Source organism: Ornithorhynchus anatinus, chromosome 16 (genome assembly GCF_004115215.2).
Source record: "Ornithorhynchus anatinus isolate Pmale09 chromosome 16, mOrnAna1.pri.v4, whole genome shotgun sequence".
Lineage (NCBI taxonomy): Eukaryota > Metazoa > Chordata > Mammalia > Monotremata > Ornithorhynchidae > Ornithorhynchus > Ornithorhynchus anatinus.
This window is the reverse complement of record NC_041743.1, coordinates 10617817-10630387: the sequence shown is the minus strand read 5'-3', so window position 1 is coordinate 10630387 and position 12571 is coordinate 10617817. Positions and strand designations below refer to the sequence as shown.

Sequence of the window (12571 nt, the reverse complement as noted above, 5' to 3'; positions counted from 1 at the left end):
TGCATCTGAAGAGCCAATTGTTCTAAACGAGGGTTTGTATTCTGCCCATGTTTCCTTGCAGACCCAAAGCATGGATGTCTATACAGCCAGTGCAATTCCTGGCCTAGGGCCAAGGAATTAAGAATGTCCAAGCAGACTTGACAATGCTTCCACCAATGAAGCCGATGGTTCTTTCAACAAGACTCCTCGTCTAATACAGCTTATTATTGACTGTAGCTAGACCCGCTTGTAGAGACAAAACGCACACAAAGCAGCTGAACAGCAGTGACTCCTTGGCACAAACATTTTGGGGCTCTGGAATCTGCCTGCAGTAGTCCTGGGGTGCACGCAAATCATGTTGCCCAACAACAACATTCCATTAATTTAAATCAGAGTTCTGGGATTGAAAATAAAAGCCAAGTTTTTATGCCCTAGGATGTCCTAAGGGCATTTCTCTAGGCTTTAGGGAAACAGATTCCCCTTTGAACTCTGTGCCTGGTGATCCTTCCCCTGCTACAGACAGACTCCCCCTCAGGTAGGAACTAGCTTGGCCTTTCTGCTGTGGACAAAAGAGGTCAAGTGAGGCTTTAAAACCAATGGCAAAGTCCTTCCTGCACCACTTGCGAACTGACCTTCAGGCACAGCGGCTTCATGGTCAAAGGCCACTGACTCAGGGGCACAACATCCACCCTTTCATAAATGACACCGATGCCAGTATGTTTCTCAGCCAGGCTTATAGTCAGCACTCAACCTCATTCTCCTCCACCTAGGGGAACAGTGACACCAGAAATCAATTTACAATAGTCTCCCATGTGATTGCTTAGTTCGGCCTAAGCAGCAGCACATGTGTAAATGAGCACAGACCTCTGGTGTCGCTGTCTGCTGCAAGTTTGAATATGGAAAACAAGCAGCACTGCTTTCCAGATTGAGGTGAATCCCCCAGAATGTTTTTACCTCCTACACCAATTCTTCCCAGAACTCTTCGGTTCCAGGGCGGTGGACACCAGAGACCCATTGAGGGATCTAGTTCTGGTTCCACTTCAAATTAACTGCCATTCATAATTATATAATATCAGGTGCTAAGCTCATTTGGGATCCTTAGGAAAATTTACCCGGAGAAGAAAAAGAGTTTGAAAAATATCAAGACTCATCTCTCTCCTTTAGATCCTGCAGAGAGCTTTTTTTTTTTGTTCTTCCTTCTGGCACCTGTAAAGCGTACTTCAAATTTAATTGAGTTTGGCAAAACATAGTGGGGGGTTCCGTGACCTCTAGATATTTTTTTGCCCCTCTTTTGTGAGTCTCATCACATAAAATTAAATTTAGTTTGCTTTGCCGGGGTAAGATGCTTTCTGAATTATTCATTTTAATAATTCAGAATAATTTAATCATTGTTTTAAATAATTTAAGGAAAGTAATTTTTTTTTTACCTTGACCTTCCCCCCCCACCCACCACATGCTGCTCCTCCCCGGAAGTTTAATCCAAACGAGCCTTCCTGGGAGTAATAATTACTACACCCTGGAATGCTCTCTGGAAGATCAGCAAGCAGGCTGAAAAACATACTGTCACCACCAGAGCCACCTCCCTCGGGTTTACAATTTCACAGCTATTTCTACATGTCAGGAACGCGTAACAAACATACACATTGACGGAATACAACCCCCAGGTTTTTTAAGTGAACTTGAGTCATAGGTCCAGTAATAAACAAAGCAGGAATTTGGGGGAAAAAAGCCTTTAATTAATAGGGAGCCATGGATGAGTTCCAGTAACAGCAGAATGCCAACCATAAGCACTCCATAGTGTACCGTGCTGCAAATTTCCTTAAGGAATGGTTTTTGCAGGTGAAATCCTATTCTAATAAGAACATTACAAGTGACAGACCAGCTGCCAAAAACTGTTCAAAATCCTAGCAAATCCCCCTCAACTTTAATGACCCTTAAAACTAATTAAAACAGAACCTCCCTTTGAATCTAGTCACTAGAATCATCAGCTGTCCATCCGATTGACTGGGGTGCAATCTCTGTTTAACTGGAGACTGTGTGATGGACCCAAGTCCATTCCCTAATCCTGGGAACATTATCTCTGATGAGGTGTCTCCAGCCAGGGGATCATAGACAAGGACAGGGTCATTTAGCCTGGAAAGTGCTTTGGGAGAACGTCACATAGGCTGAAAACACCAGGGCCTAGCTTGGTCCAAACCAATTCGGTAAGACTGATCTTAAAACGCTCATCTCAACTTCATCTCCAATTTTCCTCCTGTCTGTAAACTGTCTGGGTCTTCCCTGCTAGACTGTAAGCTCCTTGTGAGCAGAGAACGTATCTATCCACTCTGTTGTACAGTTTTCTCCCAAGTGCTTAGTATAGTGCTCTGCACACAGTAAGAGCTCATTAAATAATTAGTGATTGATTCTTTTTGATGTGTTCTCCCAAGACCCTAGTGCAGCACTCTACTAACAGTAGGTGCTGAACACACGACTCACATATTGATGAGTCTTGTATCTGATTCAACTCCCCTCTGGTTTTGGTTATCTCAGTACAGTTCGATCTCATTCCTACAGAGGGAATATAAGACAGGACAGTTCTGGGTATACACTTCACACACGCCCTCACCATCTGACATACAGATGGTGTATTATGCAGCATGGCCTAGTGAAAAGAGTGTGGGACAGGGGATTTAGGAGACCTGGGTTCTAATCTCTGTTCTGTCAGTGGCTAGCTGTGGGACCTTGGAAAAGGTACCTCTGGTCCTCCAGGTGGGACTGAACTGTCTGATTACTACAGTGCTCGGCACAGGTGTCCGGTATGTAGTGAATGGTTAAGGAATACCATCACTAACCTGCATGACTACACTGGAGTTCAATGGATGCATGAAGCAGCATCACCCTGTGTACGCTTAGTGAAGTGTCAGGAAATCCTACCCTTTCCCAGCCACATCCGAAGGTGCCTGGCACCCGGATCAGGGTGCAGCCCCCAGGTCAGGGCCAGATCCTTGCAGAGCTCTATCCTAAGAGACCCCCAGGGGACTCCTCCATGGCTCCCCCCGATGGTGTGCTTTTGGGTGGCAATTCAGCTATCCCGGCACCGGCTCAGGAAATGCGGCTTTCCTTGATCTTGTATTATAAACCAGACAACCAGAGTTGTGCTTGGTTTCACTGTTCACAAAGTGACAACTTCTAAATGAAGGAGTGAACGGGCAGGAGAAGCAGTCCCAGGACCTTCTGGCTGGCCGGGCCAGGCCAGGCCCGAGCAGGACAAGGCTGCTCTGCCTCAGTGGATTCTGGACCTGCAGGGGACGTCATGCTCCAGTCCACCCTATCCCAAATGAGAACCATGCACACTTGTGTACATTTCACCACTCTAGATTTCACCTGTAATTAGAAAATACCAATTATGTGAAAGGCAGGTAGGAGGCTTTCCTTCATCACCTAAGTCCCTAAACTTTAACAACAGGGCAAAGAGTTTAAATGCCAACGAAGACCAATTGGGCAACCTTTGGGAATGAAGATATTCATTAGCAAATAAGAAAGGAGTGAAACAAGCAAACCTGTTGTGATCTGGACCCACTTGGGTGTATTTATATTCTCCCTGGACTTTTTCCTTTTGAAAAAATTGGTTCAGCCGAGCCTTAGCATTCTCCAACGTCCAGTTTCCGTGAAGCCCAGCATTTAAATCCACTTCTTCTGACTCTAGAGTCTAATGATTGAAAAAGTGATCTGAATTAAAATGTGCCTCTTCAGTTCTGCATGTTTTTAAAATATCGACATAGTTGAAATTCCAAGTCCTTCCCTCTAAATTGAAGTGTGTGAACCCGATCCTCTAACGGGAACAAAAGGAGGGATAGCTTCCGCCACTGCTGCAGGCAGAATTGGGTAGTGGCTTTTATTAAAAACTGCTACAGAGAGATTAGTCCCCGGCAACCTTCGGCCAAGTTTCTACAATTGGTCTCAACAGCTTGTAACTGCTGTGTGGGAACCATGTGGCAGAAACTTTTTACCAGTGTGGCCCTTATCTCTAAAATAGCAGTCAAGAAAATGTTGCTACTTCAGAACATCAAGAACGACTAGCTAATCCAGTTTGTCATTTACTGTTTGGTACTATAAGATCTTGGAGAAGATTCCCAGATCTCAAGGGGTTCATAAAGCATTAGCCAGTTTTTTCTACAGATAAAAGATCGCTATTTAAGGGACCAAAGTTATCTTTCAAGCATCTTAAAGCCCTGATGTGACTTTCATTCAAGGATACCTGGGGCCCAGTCTTACCGCTTGGGCTTCTTGCTCCTCCTTCCTCGTGTAGTAATCCTTCAAATTGGCTCCGCGATCCCACGTGCCATCAGCACCACCACCGTCATAGTCAGAATCTCCACCCTCAGCAGTCAAACCTCCCTCTAGTAAACAGAACAAAAGATAAAACCGTAATCTTTCTGTAGCCTAATGGTGGGAAGTGCCAAAATGTCCTCGAGCTCCCCATCTCTGTCTTGGTCTCATTTTCCCTTAAGTCATTTTCTTTCTACATATGAGAGAGAGAGTGAGTGAGTGTGTGGAAGGAGAGTAGAAAAGAAGGGAGGATGTTGAAAAAAAAAAATCCAAGTTAAACATAAGACTTAGAACTCTTACCTTCTTTAATGGCCAGATGTGGAGGCAGGGGTCCTCCCGAGGCAGTTGGGAAATCTCCACCGCTACCTGTTCCTGCTGTAGCTGCGGCGGTGGCAGCTGCTGCTGCATCAGGTGTTTCAGTAGTTGGTGGTGCCACCTGCAGAAGACAGTCTATGAGCAATAAACTCTTTCGACCCCTTTTTAAGAATAAGTGATTACTGTATCACATCTCCTGTCACTGGCAGTGCCAATTCTACAGCCCTCACTACAAACCAATCAATGGTATTTACTGTTTACTGTGTGTAGAGCACTGTATTAAATTTTGGGGAAAGTACAGTACAAAACAGCAGGTAGACACGCTCCCTACCCACAACGAGCTTTCAGTCTAGGGGGCACTGAACAAGTACTACCGTCGAAATAAAGATAGGAGAGGAGTGTCAAAACTCTGTGCCTCAGTTCCCTCATCTGTAAAATGGGGATTAAGACTGTGAGCCCCAAGTGGGACAACCTGATTCCCCTATGTCTACCCCAGCGCTTAGAACAGTGCTCGGCACATAGTAAGCGCTTAACAAATACCAACATTATTATTATTAGACAAAATATCTGAAAGGAGGCTGCCACCACATCAGATCGAATTTGGTTCTCAGGATGCGTACCTAGGAGGGGAAACACCCAGCTGGACAGGTCCATGCAGTTAAGCCCGCAGGGGTGCCAACTTTTCATTTTTGAATGTGTTATACAAGGGGCGAGACTTGAGGGGGATGGGAAGGAAGAAATAACGCAGGGATCTCGTCTACCAACTCTGCTGTACTGTACTTTCCCAAGCACTTAGTACAGTGTTTGGCACACAGTAAGTGCTGAATAAGTACCACTGGGTGATTGCTAAAGGGATCCCTCAATTTGAAGAGAAGGGGGAACTTCACCTGCTGCATATGTCACTGCCATCTTCTGCCACCACCAGCCAGGCCCAAGCGAGGCCAACTGAGCCAGTTCTCTGCCAACTCAGGCCACAGTGGCTCTGAGATTGAAAGAGGTGCAGCAGTTGGGCAGTGCTACTTGGTACTGTTGTGTAGCCATGGCTCTGGAACCCTGCCATCTGGGCATACTGGGGGCAACACAGGTGAACGGTCACTTCCAATAAACTCTGGGGCTGAGCCAGGGAGTGGTAATCTGACGGCAAATGGCAAAATGTTGACTCGACATCTTAGTCCTACTTCTGACTCAGAAAGTGCAGGATTGACAAAACCTATGGCTACCCACCTTTCCTAAAAAGCTGGGGTACAAATATAATTGATTGGCCCCCTCACTCTCACAGAGCAGATGCCACTGACCAGAATAACCTCTTCTCCACCACAACTGATTATTCGATCAGAAGCACTTACCCCCATAGCTGGCACTTCTTCACTCTTGACTTCATTGACCCGGACCAGGTAATTGACAAAGTCTCTGGCAGCATTACTCTGCGCATCTTTTTTATTTGTAGAATTGCCCATGCCAGTATAGTTGAATCCTTCCACTCGAACCTGCAACCACCATGAAAAACAGAACCAGCATGTTAAATATGGATTATGGAAGCACCCACCCTACCCTACAAATGTTGAAAACAATTAGAACAGCTTATATAATGCATCTGGGTAGACTGAGGCATTCTGGCTCAATAAAGCAGCTGAGCAAAACAATAACCTACTGGAAGTCATAGATTCTCTCTCCTTGCAGCCCACTAGGGCCAAAACCTGGTCCTGAGCATGAAAACGTGAGCTCCCTTAGTAAGTGGGAAGGGTAACCACTTTGGTCTCTGCTCGAAGTATCCCCATGACTTCATTATTGAATGAGGATGTATGCGGCAAGAGCCAAATGTACTTCCATGACTATACCCAATACCCCTATTCTGCTCTCCTGGAAACAACAGAGGTGAAGACAAACCAGTCTCCCGCAGGCACCCCAGTATGCCGAACTTGGGTTCTTGGCCGTGCATTTGACTGTCAAATTGTTTTGGAAGCAGCAGCTAGTTCATAGTGTTGGCTCCTGAAACAGCTTGACAACCTGGTGACACTGCCAGGAGCCAAAGCCATCCATCCATATGCCTGTGCCAGCCACGTGATTTTTCCACCCTACCTACTTGTTACCAAGTAATTTGATCTTTTCTACACTTGAGTACTGGCTCGGGAATTGACTATGGGACGGTCACCTTCTCCATCCTAGATACTTGAAATTTCAGTTTTTTGAAAAATGGCACAAAGTATGATCAATATTGCAGAATTTTGAAAGAAATTAGTTAAGCTAAAATGCAGCTTCTACATTAGACCTAGAGAATATTTCTGTATTGAATCTCAATTTTAAATAAGAGTTGCACTTGAATATTCACACTTGGTGCTTTGCCAATAACTACCCATAAAGATGACTGGCTGCTCTCCATGTTCAACGAGAACAGCACAAAAGGAAAAGGGCTTAAATTGCAGTGATTGTTTTATTTCAGACTAGTATAGTAAGACATCAAAACATATTACTGAATGATTGAGATATTCTCTACCTTAGAAGACTTGCAGAGAAGCAACATGGTCTGAGTGTCAGAGGGCCTGGGTTCTAATCCTGGCCCTGCTAGTTGTCTGCTTTGTGACCTTGGGTGAGTCACTTAACTTCTCTTTGCCTCATCTGTAAAATCCTCCCTCTGATTTAGTCTATGAGCCCTACAGGGGACAGGGTCTGTGTCCAACCTGATCAACTTGTACCTACCCCAGCACTTAAAACAGTGTCTGACATACTAAGGGCTTAACAAATACATTAAAAATGACTTTAAAACTAGGAGCAACACCTTTTCATCTTGGGCATTTTAAGTACTGTCCATTAGAAGAGGTCCTTTCCAACCCTACAAATTGTAGGCCTCAATAAATAAAGGACGAAATGAAGGGACTCAACTGAATAATAACTGTACTACGTATCAAGTGTTGTTTACTTGCCATTACTGTACTAAGAGCTAGGACAGATTCAAGATAATCAGGTTGGATACAGGTCACACCTGGAGTTCACGCTGAGGGAAAAGAAAGAGCTGTATTTCAACTCCATGAAGAACTGAGGCACAGAGAAGTTACCTACCCAAGGTCACACAGCAGACAAGCAGAGCCAGGGTTAGAACCCAGGTTCTCCACTAGTTCACATTACTTTTCTAGTCTCAAGAAAGGATGCGTCACAGAAATCCCAAGATGTTCTGGGGCTTTCTGAGGTTTGAAGAGTTTTGTTTTTTGTTTCTGTTTTTTTAATGGTACTGGTTAAGCACTTACTATATGTCAGCCTCTGCACTAATTTTACTTCGCTATTAATGAAGAATTGAATTTTGCGTGCTCACAAAATTCAAAGCTGGCTTTAAGAGCCAGATAAAAACTGTCATATAGTTTCCCTTCCTTGACCAAAAATGCCCACTCCCCCCCTACAAATGAGAGCCGCCCTCTTGTCATACCTCACACATGAACTTCTGCCTGTTCTTGTTCCCCACCGCTCTTATTTCATAGGTTGGGGTCACCTTCCTTTTCCCGCACCAGGCATACAGGAAGTTTTTCACGTCACCCATGACGCCTCCTTTTTAAGGTCTAAAGAAAGGGGGGGAAAAAATGAGTTAAACAGAGGGGAAAAAAAAATATAAGGCCAAGAGCTGCGCGGGAAGAATGAACGCTCCCCAGGAAAACCCCAACGGCTTTTGGGCCTTAGGCTATTGAAGATGGCTCCGTCCTGCGTGTAGGAGAAACCCAGGCGGGGCGGGTGTTCAAAAGAGCAGGGGCGGGTGTGAGGCCCGCGGGTTGCGACGGTGGTGGTTGGGAAGCCATTATTGTCCACCGATGCCGGAGGCGCCATCGAAACCCAGCGCCATGGTGGCGTCTGAAGCAGTTGGGGGAGAGGGAGGCACGTGGCCTGCGGGTGGGGATTTTCGGGGGGAGGGGGAGGGTCCCTCGAAGGGAAAATAGGCCCTCAGTCCCTTTTGGGGGGAAGGACCTGCGCCGTTAGACGCCGCCCGCGCTCCCCTGAGGCGACGACAAGAGGCCCGGCCCCAACGCGGCCCCCACCCCGAGGCCGCGGCCTCCACCCCGAGGCCGCGGCCCCCCGACAGAACCAAAAGAAACCGACCGATCGCGGCCCTCCACCGACCTGGATGGCCGCCGGCCCCTTCGATTTCTCCTCAGAAGGGAGCTCCAAAAGGGCGGCGAACGGTCCCCAGAAAATGGTGGGAGGGAAGAGAGGCCGCGCGGGGGACCGGCGCGCATGCTCACTTCTCTTTCTTCCTAGCCTCCCCCCCCCCCGGCAAAGGGAAGGCTCGCGGCCCCACAGCGCATGCGCCTCAGCGCGAGGCGCGCGCACAAACATACGGGTACCTTCCCCCCCCCCCCCCCCCACCGCTTCCCGCGGCCCACTGCCGCCAAATGCGCTGGGCATCGACAGGTAAAGGGCCGGATGCGTATGGGGACGACGGCCATGAAACGGCAGATCTTGAACCCCCTTCCCCGCAGAAGGTCCCCGCCCCACGTCGACCCCCGTCCCCGTACTCTACCCTCTCACGGCGTCCGGGGCTCGGGGCGATCGGGCCGATGGGCGAGACAGCGAAGGGACCAGCCGGAGCAGCGGCTCGCGATCCGCTCCCGCCTCGAAATGGCGCTGGACGGGGCGCTCCGGCTCGAGGGGCGCTAGCGCAGCGCGCATGCGCCGAAGGCAACGGAAGTCGCCGAGGCAACGGGGGGGGGGGCGCCCAGGCGTGCGCCACGCCCACTTTTATATTCCTGTATCAATCATATAAAGATGATTTATTGAACGCCCCTTGTGTGCCGAACCCCGTACTAAGCGCTTGGGGGATCAGAGTAGGAAGACACGTTTCCTAATCACAAGGTGTTTGCAGACTAGAGGGGATTTCATTTTCTCTCTTTACCCTCCCATTGTTTGGCTCTCAATGGTCGTATTGTTCGGTGAAAGCCTTGGGCCTGTCGGCCTCCTGCTTTTGTATGGCACTTGTTAAGACCTTACTATGTGCCGGGCTCTGTACTAAGCGCAGGGGCACTTGGGCATATTCATTCATTCATTCAAGAGTATTTATTGAGCGCTTACTATGTGCAGAGCACTGTACTAAGCGCTTGGAATGGACAAGTCGGCAACAGATAGAGACAGTCCCTGCCCTTTGACGGCCTTGCAGTCTAATCGGGGGAGGCGGGCAGACAAGAACAATGGCAATAAATAGAGTCGAGGGGAAGAACAGCTCATAAAAACAATGGCAACTAAATAGAATCAGGGTGATGTACATCTCATTAAACAAAATAAATAGGGTGATATATATACAATCGAGCGGATGAGTACAGTGCTGAGGGGATGGCAAGGGAGAGGGGGAGGAGGAGAGGGAAAGGGGGGAGAAGAGGGTTTAGCTGCAGAGAGGTGAAGGGGGGGGTAGAGGGAGCAGAGGGAAAAAGGGGGGAGCTCGGTCTGGGAAGGCCTCTTGGAGGAGGTGAGTTTTAAGCAGGGATTTGAAGAGGGGAAGAGAATTAGATTATTTGTATATATAATAATGTTGGTATTTGTTAAGCGCTTACTATGTGCAAGAGCACTGTTCTAAGCGCTGGGGGAGATCCAGTGTCATCAGGTTGTCCCACGTGAGGCTCACAGTCAATCCCCATTTTACAGATGAGGTAACTGAAGCACAGAGAAGTGAAGTGACTTGCCCACAGTCACACAGCTGACAAGTGGCAGAGCCGGGAGTCGAACCCATGACCTCTGACTCCAAAATCCAGGCTCTTTCCACTGAGCCCCGCTGCTTCTCTAGCGGGGCTGGAAAATTTGTATATATTATTACTCTATTTTGTTAATGATGTGTCTATATCTATGATCCTATTTATCTTCATATTGACGCCAACTTGTTTTGTTGTCTGTCTCATTCATTCATTCAATAGTATTTATTGAGCACTTACTATGTGCAGAGCACTCTACTAAGCGCTTGAAATGTACAATTCGGCAACAGATGGAGACAGTCTCTGCCCAATAACAGGCTCACAGTCTAAATGGGGGAGACAGACAACAAAGCAAAACAAAACAAGTAGTCTGGCGTAAATATCAAGATAAATAGAAGCATAGATATATGCACATCATTAACAAAATAAATAGAATAATAAATAATATATACAAATATGCACAGTGCTGTGGGGAGGGGACGGAGGAAGAGCAGAGGGAGGGAGTAGTGGGAATGGGGAGGAGAGGAGGGGCAGAGGGAAAGGAGGGGCTCTGCCTGGGAAGGCCTCCTGGAGAAGGTGAGCTCTCAGTAGGGCTTTGAAGAAGGGAAGGGAGTTAGTTTAGACTGTGAGCCCCTTGTTGGGCAGGGACTGTCTATCTGTTGCCAAATTGTACATTCCAAGTGCTTAGTACAGTGCTCTTCACATAGTAAGTACTCAATAAATTGATTGAATGAATGAATACAAACTAGTCAGTTTGGACCCAGGCCCTGTCCCACATAGTAATAATAATGACGGCATTTGTGAAGTGCTTACTATTTGCCAAGCACTGTTCTAAGCACTGGGGTAGATACAAGGTAATCAGGTTATCCCCTGTGGGGTGCTCAGTCTTAATCCCCATTTTACAGATGAGGAAATTGAGGCACAGTGAAGTGACTTGCCCAAGGTCACACAGCAGACAAGTGGCCACATGGGACTCAGAGTCCAAATCCCCTTTTCACAGATGAGGGAACTGAAGCACAGAGAACTGAAGTAACTTGCCCCAAGGTCACACAGCAGACAAGTGGTGAAGACTGAGTAAGAACCCAAGCCCTTCTGCCCCTCAGGTCCTCTGTCCTCTAGGCCTCACTGCTTCTCCCTTGTTAGATTGTATCTTCCTCGAGGGTTCTCCCAAGCTTAGCAGAACACTCTGAACACTAGATACTCGATAAGTACTATTAATTGACATATATAATATGGTGCAACTCCTTTATTAGATTGTAAACTCCTATGGCCCAAAGATTGTGTCTTTTAATACTATTGTATGCTCTCAAGGACCTAATTTTGTGCCCTGCACACAGCAACTCCTCAATAAATCCTACTGAATAAATGAAAGATAAATACAAATAACATTTCAGACCAGGAGTCTCCAGCTGAGAGTCAGCATTGGTGACCAAAGCAGCAGGACCATACTATCATGTTTAATTTTTTTTTTTAAATGGTATTAGGTTCTTATTCTGTGTCAAGGACTGTTCTAAGCACTGGGACAGATACTGACTGACTGACAAGTTAATCAGGTCAGACACAGTCCCTGTCACCTATGGGGCTCATAGTCCGAGTAGGAGGGAAAATAGTTATTAAAAATCCCCATTTTGCAGTTGTGCAAACTGAGGCACAGAGAACTTAAGTGACTTTCCCAAAGTCACACAGCAGGCAAGTGGTGGAACAGGTCCTTCTGATTCCCAGGGCCATTCTGCTTTCAATTCCCCCAATTGACTTCTATTCTCAGGTTGGGTGTAGGGAAAAGTGATTCCAATTTAAACATTAAAGTGAGTTTAGATGTAAGAGTCCAAGCTTTTACAAAGGACAGTGAATTCCTATATTTTACCTTTCTCTTTGTGTGTTTTCTTAAAAAATGAAAGTGAAAGAAGAATTAGAGGTCCACACAGAGTTCAAGTACCACTGACCAAATAGTAGAAAATGTTTCATTTCCAACCTATAGAGTTAGGTACTCAGACACCTTCTTCTCTCCAATTTAACAATTCTCTGAAAGGATTAAGTTAACTCAAACTCAGTTAACAACCTGTCAAGCATCACGCTTCTCAAAGTGAAGCATTTCCAAAGGAGGGAAAAACAATATTCTAATGTCACCAAGAGTGCGATACCACCCCAAGAGTAGGAGCCCTAGAAGCCTTTCTTCTGGCCCTCCTTAGAATTATAATTTAGAAAAACAGTAAGTAGTCTCATGAGAATACAGTATCTAAGATTATGGCTAAATTCCTGGTTCAGAGCCCTATTCCCAAAGGCAGGAGTCTGCACTGGAATCTGAG

The 12571-nt window shown here is 46.6% G+C and overlaps 1 protein-coding gene across 4 annotated transcripts in view; it reads right to left on the bottom strand.

The window, feature by feature from the left end:
* DHX9 (DExH-box helicase 9) overlaps positions 1-9193 on the bottom strand; it is a 32327-nt gene extending 23134 nt beyond the window's left edge. For 2 of the 4 annotated variants that reach the window (XM_029081537.2, XM_007668965.4), the window contains exons 1-6: positions 9107-9193; positions 8024-8153; positions 5952-6092; positions 4591-4726; positions 4237-4361; positions 3522-3670 (exon numbers count right to left, since the gene is read on the bottom strand). In XM_029081537.2, coding sequence (XP_028937370.1) covers positions 3522-3670; positions 4237-4361; positions 4591-4726; positions 5952-6092; positions 8024-8134 — 662 coding nt within the window. In that variant the 5' untranslated portion in view covers positions 8135-8153; positions 9107-9193. Of the gene's footprint in view, positions 1-611; positions 706-3521; positions 3671-4236; positions 4362-4590; positions 4727-5951; positions 6093-8023; positions 8154-8706; positions 8803-9106 lie in introns of those variants that run through there. The other 2 variants (XM_029081538.2, XM_029081539.2) reach the window with 2 other exon arrangements.
* Positions 9194-12571: the final 3378 nt, after the last annotated feature.